Below are 15796 nucleotides of genomic sequence, written 5' to 3' on the forward strand. Positions count from 1 at the left end.
TGTGTATGGACATGTCTTTGCTTCCTTGCCGGTTCCAGTGCCTGAAATGGCACCCCTGTTTGCAAGTTTCTGCAGAAAGAAAATGGGGCATTTTTGGTCTCCTTCAGTGACTGAGGAATGTCTTCATTAAACATACTGTACCAGGTTGCCTGGGGGAAAAAAATAACTGCACAACGTAGCATTTTTAAGGCCTCAGCCCTGTGGGTTGCACAAGTCTAGAGATTCACCCACAGTAATCCTTCCCAACAATTTGAATTACCCACCAAACTGTTGCTGGCCTGCTTTCTGCAGCATTGTGGTGTTGTCTATGCAGACAGAGTTGAGGCCAGCCCAGTCATGAAGTAAGCTGATGTCACTGGTGGATGGTAAAGGAAGGAGCAGCAGATTCAGGACACCCTTCCCCCTGAGTCTTTCACCACCTTCCTCCAGCCTGTGACAGTCATGAGCTGCCTTAATCCAGCTCCTTCATGTGCCCCAACCTAAACCAAAAAGTGTAGAATCTTCAGTTTTATGTAAAGGGATCACATAAATTAAATACAGTACTGAAATACTGAAAGTCCCACACTATCTGGTTTGCAAGAACCTTGTGATACAGCACAGTAAAAGACTCCCTAAAGAGCTCTAGAGCAGTGGCAGACCCAGGACAGTGTGGTGTTGGGCAGCAAACCCAGTCACACCATCTGGGTGTGACCACCAATACACAGCTGGGAGAAGTTGTGAACCATATGCAGCAACTACCATGTTTCCCTGAAAATAAGACCTAGTTGTGATCAGGGCCAGGACTGGGGTGGGAGGGGTGGATGGACCTGAACGCTGCACTCCCAGGCACCACCTAGAAAGCTCCCACTGCACTGCCTTGGGCAGAAGACACTGAGGAGGAGCTGAGGTGGGAAGCAGCAAGTGAGGCAACCCTGCCTACCAGGCTCTCCACAGTTCTAGGGAGTAAGTCCCATTAACTATAAAGGGACTAACTTCTGAGTAGACAGGCAGGCATCCTTCTGGGTGCTTAGGGAACACCCTCTCCACACCTTCCAGGGAGTAAGTCCCATTAACTATAAAGGGACTGACTTCTGAGTAGGCAGGAAGGGAGGCAGGCATCCTCCTGGGTGCTGAGGGGATATTTTTGTATATGAATGACTGTGGATTGTTGTACATTAAAAAAATAAGACCTACCCCGAAAATAAGACCTAGTGTGTTTTTTTGAGCCAAAAAAAATAAAAATAAATAAGACAGTGTCTTTTGGGGAAAACACAATATTTGACCACTTCCCTCTAGGGCAAAGGGCATATTCTGGTTTACAGTAATCTCTGGTATAGCCTCTGCTCCTCATCCTGAATTTCAGTAATTGGTGACACAGGTGATGCAATTAATACAAAGGCATATTTATGCTGACATATAGTATGCCCTATCTCAAGAGCTGGTTCTATGAAAAAAACCAATGCAAAATTGCTCACAGAAAAAAAATGCCCTAATCTTTACCTTAGCCCAGTGTTTCTCATACTGTGGGTCGGGACCCACTAGGTGGGTCATGAGCCAATTTCAGATGGGTCCCCATTCATTTCAATATTTTATTTTTAATATATTAAACTTGATGGTATATTAAACACATGGTATGTGACTGCATTTGGGGAAATGTTACAGATCTGTACTTTTAACAAGCTACTATGTATATTATTTTAACAATGTATGTATATTATTTTAACAAGCTACTATGTATATTATTTTAACAATGAATGTAAATGGGACTTACTCCTGGGTAAGTGTGGGTAGGATTGCAACCTAGGATGGTTAAAAATTTTCCTGCTTGATGATGTCACTTCCAGTCATGACATCACTTCCGGTGGGTTCCAACAGATTCTCATTCTAAAAAGTGGGTCCTGGTGTTAATTGTGTGAGAACCACTGCCCTAGCCCATTGAATCCCCCCACCCTAAGACAAAGCCTAACCTATGTGGGCAAAGTTTGTGTGGGCTTTTCTCATGTGTGTGTGTGTGTGTTTTTTTTTCTTAACAAACCAAGTTGTTCAGACTTCAAATTGAACTGGCCTTCAGTCCTTTTCCTCACCACCGATCTTTGAACTAAATCAGGGGTCTCCAAACTTTTCAGCCAGAGGGCCACAACAAATATCTGGCATGATGTCAAGGGCTAGAAAAAAAATTAATTCTAAATATAAAATTTAAATACATTAGAGATGGAGCTTAGATGAATGAATAAATGGCCTCAAATTTCTAGGTTTTCTCCAAACACCAACGCACACCACAGAAATAAAGCACACACTCAAATAGACTCCATTCCCCTCACCCCACAAGCAGCTTACTTAAATATACAATAGTAAATACCTCAGAACCAGCACATCACAGGAAACACCTGGAGCCTGGGAGGCTTCCCCGACCTTCAGAAAACCTTCTAAGGCCTTCAGGGGACACAAAAAGTTACTTCATTTTTTAGGAAAACCAGGAAGTTATTTTTTAGGCCTTAGGAAGGAGTTCTGAAGCTATGTGCAGGAAACCCTCCAGATGCAACCAGAGCACAGCTTCAGTTGTGTTCAGTCAAGGGGACCAGAGGCTTCCAGGGGACCAGAGGTTGCCCATGGGCCGAATAGAGGCTCACCATGGGCTGCATCTGTCCCCTGGGCCAGGGTTTGGAGACCCCTGAACTAAACAGATACAGGCTGCAATTCTGTGTGTACTTATCTGGGAGTGAGCCCCATTGACTATAATAGGACTTATTTCTGAGTAAATATGCATAGAATTGGACTGACAAACTGCATTTTGGAAAGGATGGCCCAAGTATCTTATCTAACTGCTTTTTTATGTATTTGAGTTGTCTTTTTAGAACTCTGTTTTATTGTTGGTCCTTATTACTTATGGACTTCTTATAGTGCATTCCATCATGTATTTATTAACTTACTAGAGTATCTTTAGTTCTAGTATTATAAGCAAGAAGAAACAAGTTTCTGTAATTGCCTTTTTCAACTATATTCATGATTATACATATGTGCCAACCATGTCATGTTTCATTGTTTGTAAGCTGAATGGCCCTGGTATCTGTCTCTCTCTTGAAAGGAAATGTATTCTATATTTTTTATTACACGTGTTGCTCTTATCTGTATTTTCCCACATATTCTGTTGTGCCCATTTTGAATAGAGAATGTGAATGGGGCACCATACAATACTAAGATTGGGACAGACCATTGGTTTTCTTTTTGTCTAATTTCTAATACCCAACATTGTCATTGCTGCCTCACTGACCATATGATGCAAATTACATTACAAATACTAGTTGCATTTATTTCTGGTAAAGCGGTCCCAGAAAATGAAAATTAGTCAGCCTCTCTCTTTGTAGTTTTTCCTTGAAATTTAATTTATTATTTATTTTTTGTTTATCAAAAATGGTCAGACAAACTATACAAAAAATAAAAATAGTCCTGTAATTAATAATATGAACTCAGTGGCAGTGAATTCACTGGAAACTTTAGGTTAATATTGGGCTGTGAGGTGGTAGTCCTGTGCATACAGTGCTGGCTTCCTGTTTTTATGGGTTCCAGTTCCCAGCAAGAAAAATCTATGGGCCCTGGTACTGTCATATACTTTGCCCCATGCATTCTCTCTCTCTCTCTCTCACACACACACACAGAGTGTTGAAATACCTCTATAGTGGGGGTGGGGCAATGGTGCATCACCTGGGGCTTTGCCCCGCCTACTGCATGGGAGGAAGTCCATGATGGGGGTGATGCGTTGGCCTCCCACCCTGAGTAACACAAATCCTAGTGTCACCACTGGGAACATGGAGATTTTGTTGGGTAAATCAGGCCTGCCACTCTTTTTAGTAGTTCCTGCATTGCATGAGTGAGCCATCCAGAAAGACATGGAAACCCAGTTGCTGGATTTTTAAATTGTGTACTACTGAGCCTGGAAAGACCCCTCCCTTAATTGTAAAATTAAAAATAAAGTGACAATTTCAGGGGCTCCATAGTGAGCCCCAACAGAAACCTGAGTTATGGCCCAATCCTATCCAGATTTCCAATGCTGATGCAACCAGGCCAGATGGGGTATGCGCTGCATCCTGCAGTTGGGGGTGCAATTGTGGAGGCCTCCTCAGGGTAAGGGAACATTTGTTCCCTTACCTTGGGCCTGCATTGTGACTGGAAAGTTGGATAGGATTGGGCCTTTAGCCAACCTCTGCCATCAGGCCTGGAAGAACCATTACTTGGAACATCTCCCATTGATTTACACACTGCTTTTACAACAAACAAAAAAGTTTGCAAAGCAGTTTACACAGCTGAAAGGGTGAGAAGATAGTTCTGTGTCCCAAAGAGGCTTAAGGCCCAATCTTATCCAACTTGCCAGTGCTGATGCAGTTATATCAGTTGCATCCTATGATGGTGGGAGCAGTCATGGAGGCCTCCTCAAGGTAAGGGAATGTTTGTAGTTGTGACTGTATTGGCACTGGACTGTTGGATAGGACTGGGCCTTTACAATCTATAAAGAAACACACAGGCAGCTCCTGGGATGAACAGGGACAATTGCTCTCCTCCTGCCAATTAGAAGAGAGCCACTACTTTCAAAGGTGCCTCTTTTCACAGTTAGCAAGGTTTACTTCTCAGGAAACACATGCAGTCTTGGGCTGCAAGATATAAGCAGGCCTTTCAAGGGAGAAAGGGAAATTGTAGAAAAAACTGCCTCCATCTTTATTCCAGATAATACTTGGAGGTACCTACAGTGAAAAATAAAAATGAAAAAAGGAAGTGTAGGAGTGCTTAGGTTCAGAGCCAGGCAACCTGGTTAATAGGTTTTCTGCTACAAGTTAAAACAGCATTCGTTATTTGGCAGGTTATGCGGAGATGGATTTCATTTGATGAATATACCAGGCCCATCTGCTTGATCACTGCACTAAGAGAAGGGGCTTTTTCAGCAAACTGGATTGTATTCTTGGAAAGAAAACAGGATATAATATTCCTATAGCATCACTGACCACAAGTTACTAGCACCAGCACACGTATATCATTGAATAAACCAAAACATGCAGACAGTACCATAAGAAGTATTCATTATAAATAGTAAAACAGATGTTCTAAGTATACCTGCTAGTTCCCCCCTAAAATGGAAACTATTCTCAAAGGTAACATTTTATCACCTAGCTCCAGATGAATGTATGACACACACCCAAGCCACATAATCATCCCTGTATGCAAAAGGAGATGTCTCAAGAACCAAAGTTCGAGGAAGTCAAGGACTAACATTTCCACATGACTATTACAATAGTATGCTATTTTGGGGTGGGGTAGGATTGTCAGGTTGGTGGGGTTGCCAACTCCAGTTGAAACTATTCCTTGAGATTTATTTTCAGGGAGATTTCAAGGGAAGTTCTTTTCCCTCTTGCACATTACTAGAAGCAGTCATCCACTACAATTGACTGATGGGAGAGACAGAACAGAAAAAATGAAATATTTCTTAACCTAGCACTTAATTAATCTGTAGAACTCCTTGCCACAGAACATTATGATGGCAACTGGCCTAGATGCCCTTAAAAGGGGATTTGAGAGATTTATACAGGGAAAGTCCATCACAAGTCATGGTTACCTCTGGGTTTTAGTAGCCCATCTCCAAATGCCAGATGTAAGGGAGTGGCAGTAGGATACAGGTCTATGTTTGCTGCATGCCTACATCAGCTGCAGATGTTTTGTGCTATGCTTATTACTCCATGAAGCACTGTAATAAGAGGTGCATGAATATGGTTGTGTCCTGTCCAAAATATTCCACCTCCCTTCCTGTGCCCACTTTCTGAGCAAGAGGCATTGCCAGGGAGTGTTTGTATAGCAATAAATTGTGTTAATTGCTCTCAAACTGATAGTGGTGTTCTGTAGTTTGAGAGCAATTAACACAATTTATTGCTATACAAACACTCCCTGGCAATGCCTCTTGTCCAGAGGCTTTTCCTTCCCCCAAAACTTCATTTAGCTTAGGAGGTGAGCAAGTCTACAGCACAGTCCAACAGATTCTTCCCAGCCCAGTGGCAATCCAACAGCATCCCAACATCTGTCCTTAGATGGGTTCAATCTTGACATCCCCCTCCATGTTCTTCTAGCAGAGTCCCAGTATTTCCCCTCCTCTGTGTCCTTCGTACCTTCTGGGGCTGCTTTTTATTCTTGGAGGTTCTGGTTATCCAAAATGAGGCTCAGGTGTGAGCCACCTCTTTCCTCCATGCAGAATACCATCATCGTAATAAGGTGCAGATGTGAGCTACCCCTTCAGTCTATGTCTGTCTATGTCTTACAGGCTAATGGGTTCTGAGCTGTCTGTGACAGATCAGGAGAGAGATCTTGGGGTGGTGGTGGACAGCTCGATGAAAGTGTCGACCCAATGTGCGGCAGCAGTGAAGAAGGCTAATTCTATGCTTGGGATCATTAGAAAAGGTATTGAGAACAAAACAGCTAATATTATAATGCCATTGTACAAATTGATGGTAAGGCCACACCTGGAGTATTGTGTACGATTCTGGTCGCCACATCTTAAAAAAGACATAGTGGAAATGGAAAAGGTGCAAAAGAGAGCGACTAAAATGATTACTGGGCTGGGGCACCTTCCTTATAAGGAAAGACAACGGCGTTTGGGTCTCTTCAGCATAGAAAAGAGACACCTGAGGGGAGACATGATTGAGACATACAAGGGAAAGATAAAGTGGATGGAGAGATGCTCTTTACTCTCTCACATAACACCAGAACAAGGGGACATCCACTGAAATTAAATGTTGAGAGAGTAAGGACAGACAAAAGAAAATATTTCTTTACTCAGCATGTGGTTGGTCTGTGGAACTCCTTGCCACAGGATGTGGTGATGGCATCTGGCCTAGATACCTTTAAAAGGGGATTGGACAAATTTCTGGAGGAAAAATCCATTACGGGTTACAAGTCATGGTGTGTATGTGCAACCTCCTGATTTTAGAAATGGGCTATGTCATATACAAGGGAGGGCACCAGGATGCAGGTCTCTTGTTATCTGGTGTGCTCCCTGGGGCATTTGGTGAGCCGCTGTGAGATACAGGAAGCTGGACTGGATGGGCCTATGGCCTGATCCAGTGGGGCTGTCCTTATGTCCATCAAAGTCTCCATTGGCCTTAATTGATTACAGCTGTGGACACTAACCCTGCCCTTCCCAGAGCTGTCAACCAACTGTCAAAACATGGGAATAGCTGCCAACACCACATCATCTGCCCTGTGATCTCCTGATCTTCCATTACAGGTTAGTACCATTTTGGAGGATGAATTCACTAAGGCAGTACATGATTGTTCTACATAACCAAACAGGGAAGCAATATTTTGGGAGGCAAATACTTTTCATGATGACAATAGTGTTGGTTCCACATGGCATGAGCCAGGATATTCTATAATGCAGCAGGGGCAGGAAGAATAAGGGGAAATGGGCAAGAAACAAGATCTACAACACTAATGGATAACCTGTCGGCAAATAAAGACACTCTGCATGTGCACTGAGGGTTCCTTGCTATTAGCTTCTTGTTTGGAAGCGAATTTCATTTTCCTTGTGTGAAATAAGTTCTGTACTAAGCATTTTATTTTTTAAAAGCAAAAGTTGACAACTAAGCATTCTTTCTTATCCAATGGGTGGGGAAAGGGTACAACAATTAGTCATATTTTGCTAGGTATCTACATGTTGTATCTAAGGTACTGTACAGCAGGATGCTTTTTATCAGAGTGTACTAAAGCCATCATTTCTAGGAATGTCAATGTAGCTGTCAACCAGCTACACTGTAGGAATTCCTACAATGTAGGAATGTCAACCAGCTGTCAATGTAGAAATGGCATTTATTGCGGCCATTAGTAACAGGAAGTAGTAACTAGCCAAAGCTGCAGCTAGGGCTGATTCACACTTGTGTACACTGGTGTGAGAGCTGCTTCCTCGTGGTGGAGGGCAAATTCACATTGAAATGTTTATGAGTAATTCACACAGGAATGTTGATATGTTTCCTTCCTATGTGAACATCATCTATTGCCACACCATAGGATCAGGCCATATATATTAATATATTTTTTGTGCAGGCTGTGGACAGAAAAATTGAAAGAAATGTCCAGGGTGGAATTTCTGCTGCACATCTAAGAGATTCTTTAGGAAAACAGCAGGGCTGGGCAAGTTAGGCACGGCTTGACAAGTCTCCACCCCCTGCGACTGAGTCTCCGAGTCACCTTTTTGCAACTTGAAAAGACTCGAGTCATATTTTTAAAAAGCCCTCTCTGGGTAAAAACAGGGCTGCTTCCAGGCTGTGTGTGGGTGTGAGAGTTCTCTTTAAACACTCCCCTACTGTCCCTGCCCATCTGCAAACAAGGTGGGAGGGGGTAGAATGGACTGCAAGAGAACAGGGACAGAAATGGCAAGAGGGGGGAGAATAACGTGCAGGATCTGCAAGGCTTTGACCCAATCCTTTGCAGTTCTATTCAGAAGTTGTCCCATTTGCGCTGGTTGTTCAGTGAGGCTCCTTTCTCCCAACTAACAAAGAGGCCATGAGGAGGAAAGTGTGATCACTATGAACCACCTCATCCCCTTCCCTAGGCTTCTCTATCCAGTCCCAAGGCAAGAATCCCCTTGGGATCCTCCTTCTGCCCTTCTTCAGCCAAATAAAGTATCAGACCTCCCATCCTTCATTCAATGATCATTTGCTTTTCCAGAGGTGGACAAGAGAGCCTGTTCCCGCCTCCTATCCTTTGCAAAAGGAAAAAATTAACCCTTCCCTGCCTCCTGGCTGGAGCTGCCTTGCTACTTGCCTGGTCTGAATGATGCCCCAAGAGGTTTTTCACACAGCAAAAACATTAAGCATTAAACATAAAACATCCAGACACAGACAGACTCAAGTCTGCATAAGTGGGCACGAGTACCGAATCAAGGGGCCCTTGACTTGACTGTTTTGCCAAGTCTTCCACACGCGTGACTAGAGTGTACATGAGTCAGCAAAAAACATGCATTTTCACAACTTTGACTTGAGTCACCTGACTCAAGTTCCCATCCCTAGAAAACAGCTCATCATGTCATAAATCATGTCTTTGGGGACCCCCAATTTGGCCTGCGGGGAGCCCCCAGTCTCCAATGAGCCTCTGGCCCTCTGGAGACTTGGTGGAGCCCATGCTGACCCGACATGACTACTCTCAGCATGAAGGCTGGCTGTTTGACCTCATGCAAGCTGTGGGCTGAAGGCTCCCTTCACTGTTTGCTGTTTCACATTTGTGAAGCGGCAGCAAAGAAAAGGCTGGCCTTGCTTTGCACGAAGTCTTTTATAGGCCTTGAGCTATCACAAGACCTTCATTCATTCATACAAGTTTCATCTCTAATATATTCATTTATGTCAATTTATTCAAATTTTAAATATAAATTAATTTTTTTTCCTGGCCCCCAACATAGTGTCAGAGAGATGATATGGCCCTTCTGCCAAAATGTTTGGGCACCCCTGATCTAAATTATCAGGCTCCAATTATACTGTGCAGTGTCTCATTTGAATCAGATCCTTGATCTGTATGGGTTATGTTTCATCATTACAGAGAAAAATTTGTAATTGAGCATGCTTCGTTGCTCAGAAGTTCCAAATTTGTGAAAATCTTTGGCAAGCTAATGCATTTTCATCATGCTTGACACTTATAATCATGCTTCTTTTGTAGATAGCTATCTATCTTTGCCAATTGGTGACAAAATGTAAAGATAGAAAAAAAGATTCCAAAATGTGGATCATTTTCTGGAAATGTAGAAAATGAAGATTTACAGAGACGTTGCTATAGGCAGGATCTGCTATAAATTACATACCACAGATACCCACTATGGAACCAAATCAATTTCAGCTTTCACATCCCACTGTGAAATATAAGCTGGCGTTCTCATAGTGTGCTTGAGAAGTATGATAGAGTGGCAATATAGCCCCTGTCAAAGACAGAGAAGGAATGTGCTCTTCATCACAGCAGGATATTGGCCACAAAGATAACAATACATATGAATTTGTATTAGAGAAGAAAAATGAGAACCAACATAGAGGGGAAAATCTGTAATTTCTCCAATACCACAGAGCAGAAATGGTCATTATAATTCAATGTCTTGCCTAATCAACAATTAAACATAACTGTGTAATAGGGTGGAAAAGCAAGTTGATTACAAAAGCCTATACTTATAAAAAAATCATTTGTAAAGCGTATGAAAAATGAGAAACAACATTAGAGTCTTAGGCATGTACACCAGAATGATCAATAGTGTAAGATCTTGGATATAATTGTGAGGGAAGCAGGAGGAGAAAATAAAAATTCAGTGTGAGGGGTTTGTTAGGAATAGTGGAATTTTTGAAGTTGGAGGACACAGGCTCAAGCCAACACATTTTGAACTTGTGCTCTTGTGGGAAATTTTTCTGCTTTGAATCAGATGCCCAATTCAGGTGGCAACAAGTCACTGTGTGACAAAGGAGCAGATATGTAATCTTTCCCCAGTTTACATATTATAATATGTGACGCAGTGTCTCAAATGAGTTATATTACGTGACACTGTGTCTCGAATCTTTTCTACTTTTTTGAGAGATAATAGCACAAAACAGTTGGCTGTGTGCAGTTGCATTGCCAGGCCCCAGTGGCACCTGGAGCCGGGTGACATTACAGAGCAGCATGACACCTCCTGTGCTGTTACCCCCTCCCCTTGCCCCCCAAAATAGCTCCATTTGGAGCTGTAAGGAGATGAGGGTGGGCGGGAACATCAACTTTGTGACATTTGCCCCATACCTAAGATTAGCACCATCACCCCCCTCATACATTCAAACATATCCACAATTTCATGTAACCACATGAATGGAATCCCCATGGACACAGGGGCATGCCTGTATAGCAGTATGAAAAGCTGTAGCATAGTCTATTTTAGTCTTTATGGTTCTTCATCAAGCCAAGACATCTGACTTTATGACCTTTGGGTCCTTCCTTCAGCCATACAGCTATTGCGTTGCATTCTCAGCTTAGTTAGCCATTACCAACATACAGTGCAATCCTATCTTGCACTTGAACAGACAGGCCAGGAGGCCTGTGCTGTATCCAGTGCAAGACTGAGGCCAGAAGTGGCTCAGCCGGAAGCAAGGGGAAACTCTTCCCCTTACCCTGGGTAAGTCACCATGGCTCCAGTGGGTCTCCTCAGACTTGTGCCACCTCAGGAGGTGGCGCAAGTCCGAGGAGAACAGAGTGACTTCAAGCCGCTCCATGCTGCTCAGGGAATGGGGTTGGGATCTGGCAAAACTGCTGGGTTCCATCTCTGCCTCCTGCTCTCTGCCCACCTGCCCTCAGGACCAACCTCCCCCTGCCCCAGAGGCTGGATGCAGCCTCTGTGGGCTGGCGGCATGCTTTACAGCACTTTTGCGACTCTTCTGTGCTGGCACAAGGGATTTCCGCTGGCCTAACCCAAGGTTAGGATTGTGCTCTTAGAAAGAATCAATGAGATGGGCAGCCCAATCCTATGCCCTGCTGCTGCTGTCAGGTGCAATGGCACCAAATGGCTGCCACTGAATCCTGCAGGACTGGGGCAGCTGCAGGACTGGGGCAGCCCCTCAGGGTAAGGGGACACCAGCTCTGCTGGGAGCAATGGATTTCCTCAGATCTGCACCTGCTACTTAGTAAGTGCAGAGCTGAGGTGGCCCATTTGGGGCTTTCAGGCACGGGAGGGGACATAGGATTCAGCGGCAGACTATGCCACTATCCCCACCTCCCTCTTGATCCAGATCCTCCCCTTGGTCTGACCTCACCCCTCCCAGTTCTGCCCTCCTCTCACCTTCCTCCTTCCCTCCCCAAAATGCCTCACTGCTGGCTGGCGGTAGCACTTACCTCTGGCTGCTCCAGTTCAGCATCTTCCCGGTGCTGAGGTTCAGCGCTGACTGGTGCTGGCCTCTCCACTGGCTCAGAGTGTCTCCCACAGGTGGTAAAGTGTTGTACAGCACTTTCATGACACCCAGTGCCGGTGGTACAAGCAAACTACCACTGCTGGGCTCAATAGGATTGGGCCCTTAGTTATCCCTAACTTAAGCTAGCACCCGTAATGTTTGAAAATCCATGTAAAACACATAATTGCAGCAATTCTCTTTATATATCAACATTAAAATCAAACTACTTACAGTTTCAGTTTTTTTATTTAACACATGCCATTCATTCACACATACTTATTTTAAAAAAAGAAAAAAAAGAAAAAGAAAAATGCCCAAGATCTCCAGTGACTGGTATTACAATTATTGACAAATGTTTTGGCCTTACTTAAGGTCCCGCCTCGGGTCAAAACTATTTCAACAAAAATAATGAAACAACATTTTCAGTGTCTTTGTCAAAGACACACATACATTCATAGTTTGAGCAACTTTATAATGAAACTTTGCTTTGAAAAAAAGAGACAATGTACCACTTCATGGTGAGAAAATGCAACTAAAAGAGCCACGTATTGCTCTTTTATCTTAGTGGTGTGGCACTCCAGTCTGGTTGATATATGCCCTAGATGTCCTCAGAAAGCTTGCAACTAGAATTTTATTTAAAATAACAGCTGCAGCACAAGCCAAACTCAGAAATAAGTCTCATTGAATTCTGTGGGACGTATTTCCCAGTACGTGGATTATATTGTTAGTTGTTGTTGGAATCATGGAAATCTTTTCTTTCATGAAACATGTTGTGCTTTGGATACCAGGATATTTCATTTTCTCGCAGGATTTTAACTGATGCATGTTCTCAAGCAGAAATCAACAGATGGAGATGGAGTGATCTGAAAAGGTTGAATTTCTGTCTGTTGTGCAGCTATTAGCCCAAATAGGGTACCTTTGGCTACTGAGGTCATAATTACCTGCGAGTAAAGATACCACCTGTTTCATTTATTTATCATTTGGAATTTATATAGTTTTAAAAAATGTTTTCGAATTGGTTGATCCACTAAAATTGGCAGAATGCAAGACCACTTAACTATTTTCTGATGGAAACAAGAAAGAAGTGGTACACAGATATAAGTACACATTATACCTGTGTAAGCACATAGATTCAACAAATGCAGGTAGGAAAGGTGAGCAAGATACAGTCATGTAGCTAGAGGGGGTGCAAAGCACTAAGTTTTGCACATCACGTCACTGTGACATTACCTTCCCCTTCAGAGCCATTCTGGGCTGCTAGAACAAAACAGAGGCATCTCTGACGACCCTGAATGGCTCCAAAAGAGAGGGGCTGCTTGTATGCTGCAGTTAGATGCTGTGCAAAACTTAGTGCTTTGCACCCACTCTAGCTATGTTACTGGTAAGACAGCATTCATCTGTCAGTTATACGACCTGTCTACCAAAGTTATTTAAAGGTACAAAGTAATGTCCACAGCTGGAACTCCTTTGTGCACATTCCAACACAAGCAAAGCCCTGCCAAAGAGAAAGTTGGCTTAAGGCACCAATTCTATACCTACCTACCTAGGAGTAAGTGTCATTGAAAAAAAAAATGGAGCTTCGGAGTAGTCATACCTAGGTTTGTGATGTAGGACAATGGAGGGAGAAGCTGCAAAATATACATGTATGTTAGTATCTTGCATGGCTGATCATCAGCTATACAGTACAGAAAGTAGGATAGAGGATGTGTGTGCCAGTACACTTGTTGCTGCCTTTGAGACTGCTTCTGAAGCTGCACAAATGGTCAAGGTAAATTCACATAGTTTTGGAAGAAGTTGAGGATTTAGAGTCCAATCCTATGCATGTCTACTCAGAAGAGTCTCATTATAGTCAATGCAGCGTACTCCCAGGGAAATGTGGATAGGACTGCAGCCTTAGCCTACAGATTGGAGTCATTATGTATTTAATGAAATGAATTTTTAAATTAAATTGGTGCCAAAAATTCACTGACTAATTTCTGAATCTGTGCTCTCTCTTTGGTATTCTTAACACAGTTAATCAAGGTATAGTTCACTCCCAAAGATAAATGTGCCAGGACTATGTATTTTCTGAACTATATATTTTCTGAAGCCCTGAATGCCAATTTCAAATGGTGTGCACTGTTGCAATGCAAGCTGTTGAAAGAAGCACTCAGCACATGCTCAGATATTCCCTGCTTTGTTTTCTTTTCACATCTTCTAGCACTGAGCAGCCTGGCTCTGAAAATGACTTCCACCACTCAGATTAATTCTTGCTTTCCAGAATTTTCCAGGCATTAAAAAAAAATATGTATTTTCTCAGCTTGAACTACTGTACTGTACTACTATAATATGTTAACAAATTTCCATTTAAAGTAATTCATTCAAAACAAATGTAGTACATTTTGTTGTTTACTATTTCCCAAATAATTTTTTCCCCAACTATCTGGTGTGCTAATAAAAATCTGCAGCAGATCCTGTTTGTCTTTCTTTTTGCTTGTATGTAACATTTTTAAATGTTGTTGTTGAGCCTCGATATAGTGGGTTTATTCCCTAGAAAAGAGAAACAAAAATGTATTCAATAGATTGAAGATAACAGTTATAGTAAAGAAACTGTGTTCAGCTAGCAGCCTCCAACAGTATTTTCAGTGCAAGTTCCAGTGGAAGTATATGGAAGCTTCATCACCTTCAACATAAGAGTTTCTATAATACTCTTTAAAAAAAGAACACAGTCCTACTTATGCACCTCTGAGCCATGCTGAGCTCTTGAAAAATAGAAGCAGAGCTTAACCAAAGCTCAAGATACACATTTCTGTACCATACAAACTAAGTACCTTCAAGCCCAAAATTTTTTTCAGAACATTGGTTAATTCTGCCTAGTTCTGAAATCAAGGGCTCAACACTTCAAGAATTTCTCATTTCTCCTCCCAGTGCAGACTATGTGATTTGTCATTTCAGTGCTGACAATCACCTGACAATTTCTGAGGAGATTGTCAGTAACTTTCTGTGGCCAAATTTTTGCTGAGATGGCAAACCTGTATCTGGGCCCTGTCACTTTAAAATGCAGGTGGGGGGGGGAATCACATAGCTGAATGCTGCTTTGTACAAACTCATAGAATAGTGTTTTCCAAACTGTGGGTCAGGACCCACCAGTGGGTCGCAAGTTAATTTTTGGTGGGTTGCGAAAAGTTTCTGCAATATTTTTTTAAAACTTTACAAGCACCCTTGCCCAGTTTGCAGAAGAAAGTGGCAGCAATGGACAATCCGGAAGGAGAGATCACTCATGTGGCTAGAATGCTAACCTGTGGTATGAGGCTATCTTCATACCCCCAACTAAAGTGTCACATTTTCCTACTTTCTCTAGTAATTGGCATGCCATAGATCGTGTGAACCCAATTTCAGACTTTTGTCTGGTTTGGAAGTTCCTACCTGCACATCCAGTTCAGCCTTCTGGGTACCCTGAAATGACTGTAAAGGTTTGGGGGAACAGTCCTCAAATTCAATTTATAGGGAGAGAATAGCAAATGTCTACATACATACTATATGTTAGGCCTCTAACAGCCTTTGGAGCATAGGACCCTGATTAATATTTATTAATAATTTATTGATTGCTATTAATAAATAGCAATTTATTAATTGCTATGAATAAATATTATTTCTTTCTACATCACTTTTTTTGTCTGGTAAAGCCATGTGGGTCATGGTAGATTGTCATTTTAAAAAGTAGGTCCCAGTGCTAAGTTTGGAAAACACTGTCCTAGAACATGGGAAAATGACACATCAGGGAGAATGTCAGGCTAGAATTGTTCCACTGACATCAAGTTTTCTATGCAGAGGAATTATTTTTTTTTAAATGGAGGAACATTCAGTTATGTAAGTCTTTAACTTCACTTTGAAGTGGCAGAATCCAAACACAGGTTGATCAA

At 42.4% G+C, this 15796-nt stretch overlaps 1 protein-coding gene across 4 annotated transcripts in view; it reads right to left on the bottom strand.

Moving 5' to 3' along the window:
- Window positions 1-12156: 12156 nt before the first annotated feature.
- ITGB6 (integrin subunit beta 6) overlaps window positions 12157-15796 on the bottom strand; it is an 85180-nt gene continuing 81540 nt past the window's right edge. For all 4 annotated transcript variants that reach the window (XM_066612070.1, XM_066612069.1, XM_066612071.1 and 1 more), the window contains one exon: window positions 12157-14423. In XM_066612070.1, coding sequence (XP_066468167.1) covers window positions 14325-14423 — 99 coding nt within the window. In that variant the 3' untranslated portion in view covers window positions 12157-14324. The remainder of the gene's footprint in view (window positions 14424-15796) is intronic.

The sequence above is a fragment of the Tiliqua scincoides genome, chromosome 1 (genome assembly GCF_035046505.1).
Source record: "Tiliqua scincoides isolate rTilSci1 chromosome 1, rTilSci1.hap2, whole genome shotgun sequence".
Lineage (NCBI taxonomy): Eukaryota > Metazoa > Chordata > Lepidosauria > Squamata > Scincidae > Tiliqua > Tiliqua scincoides.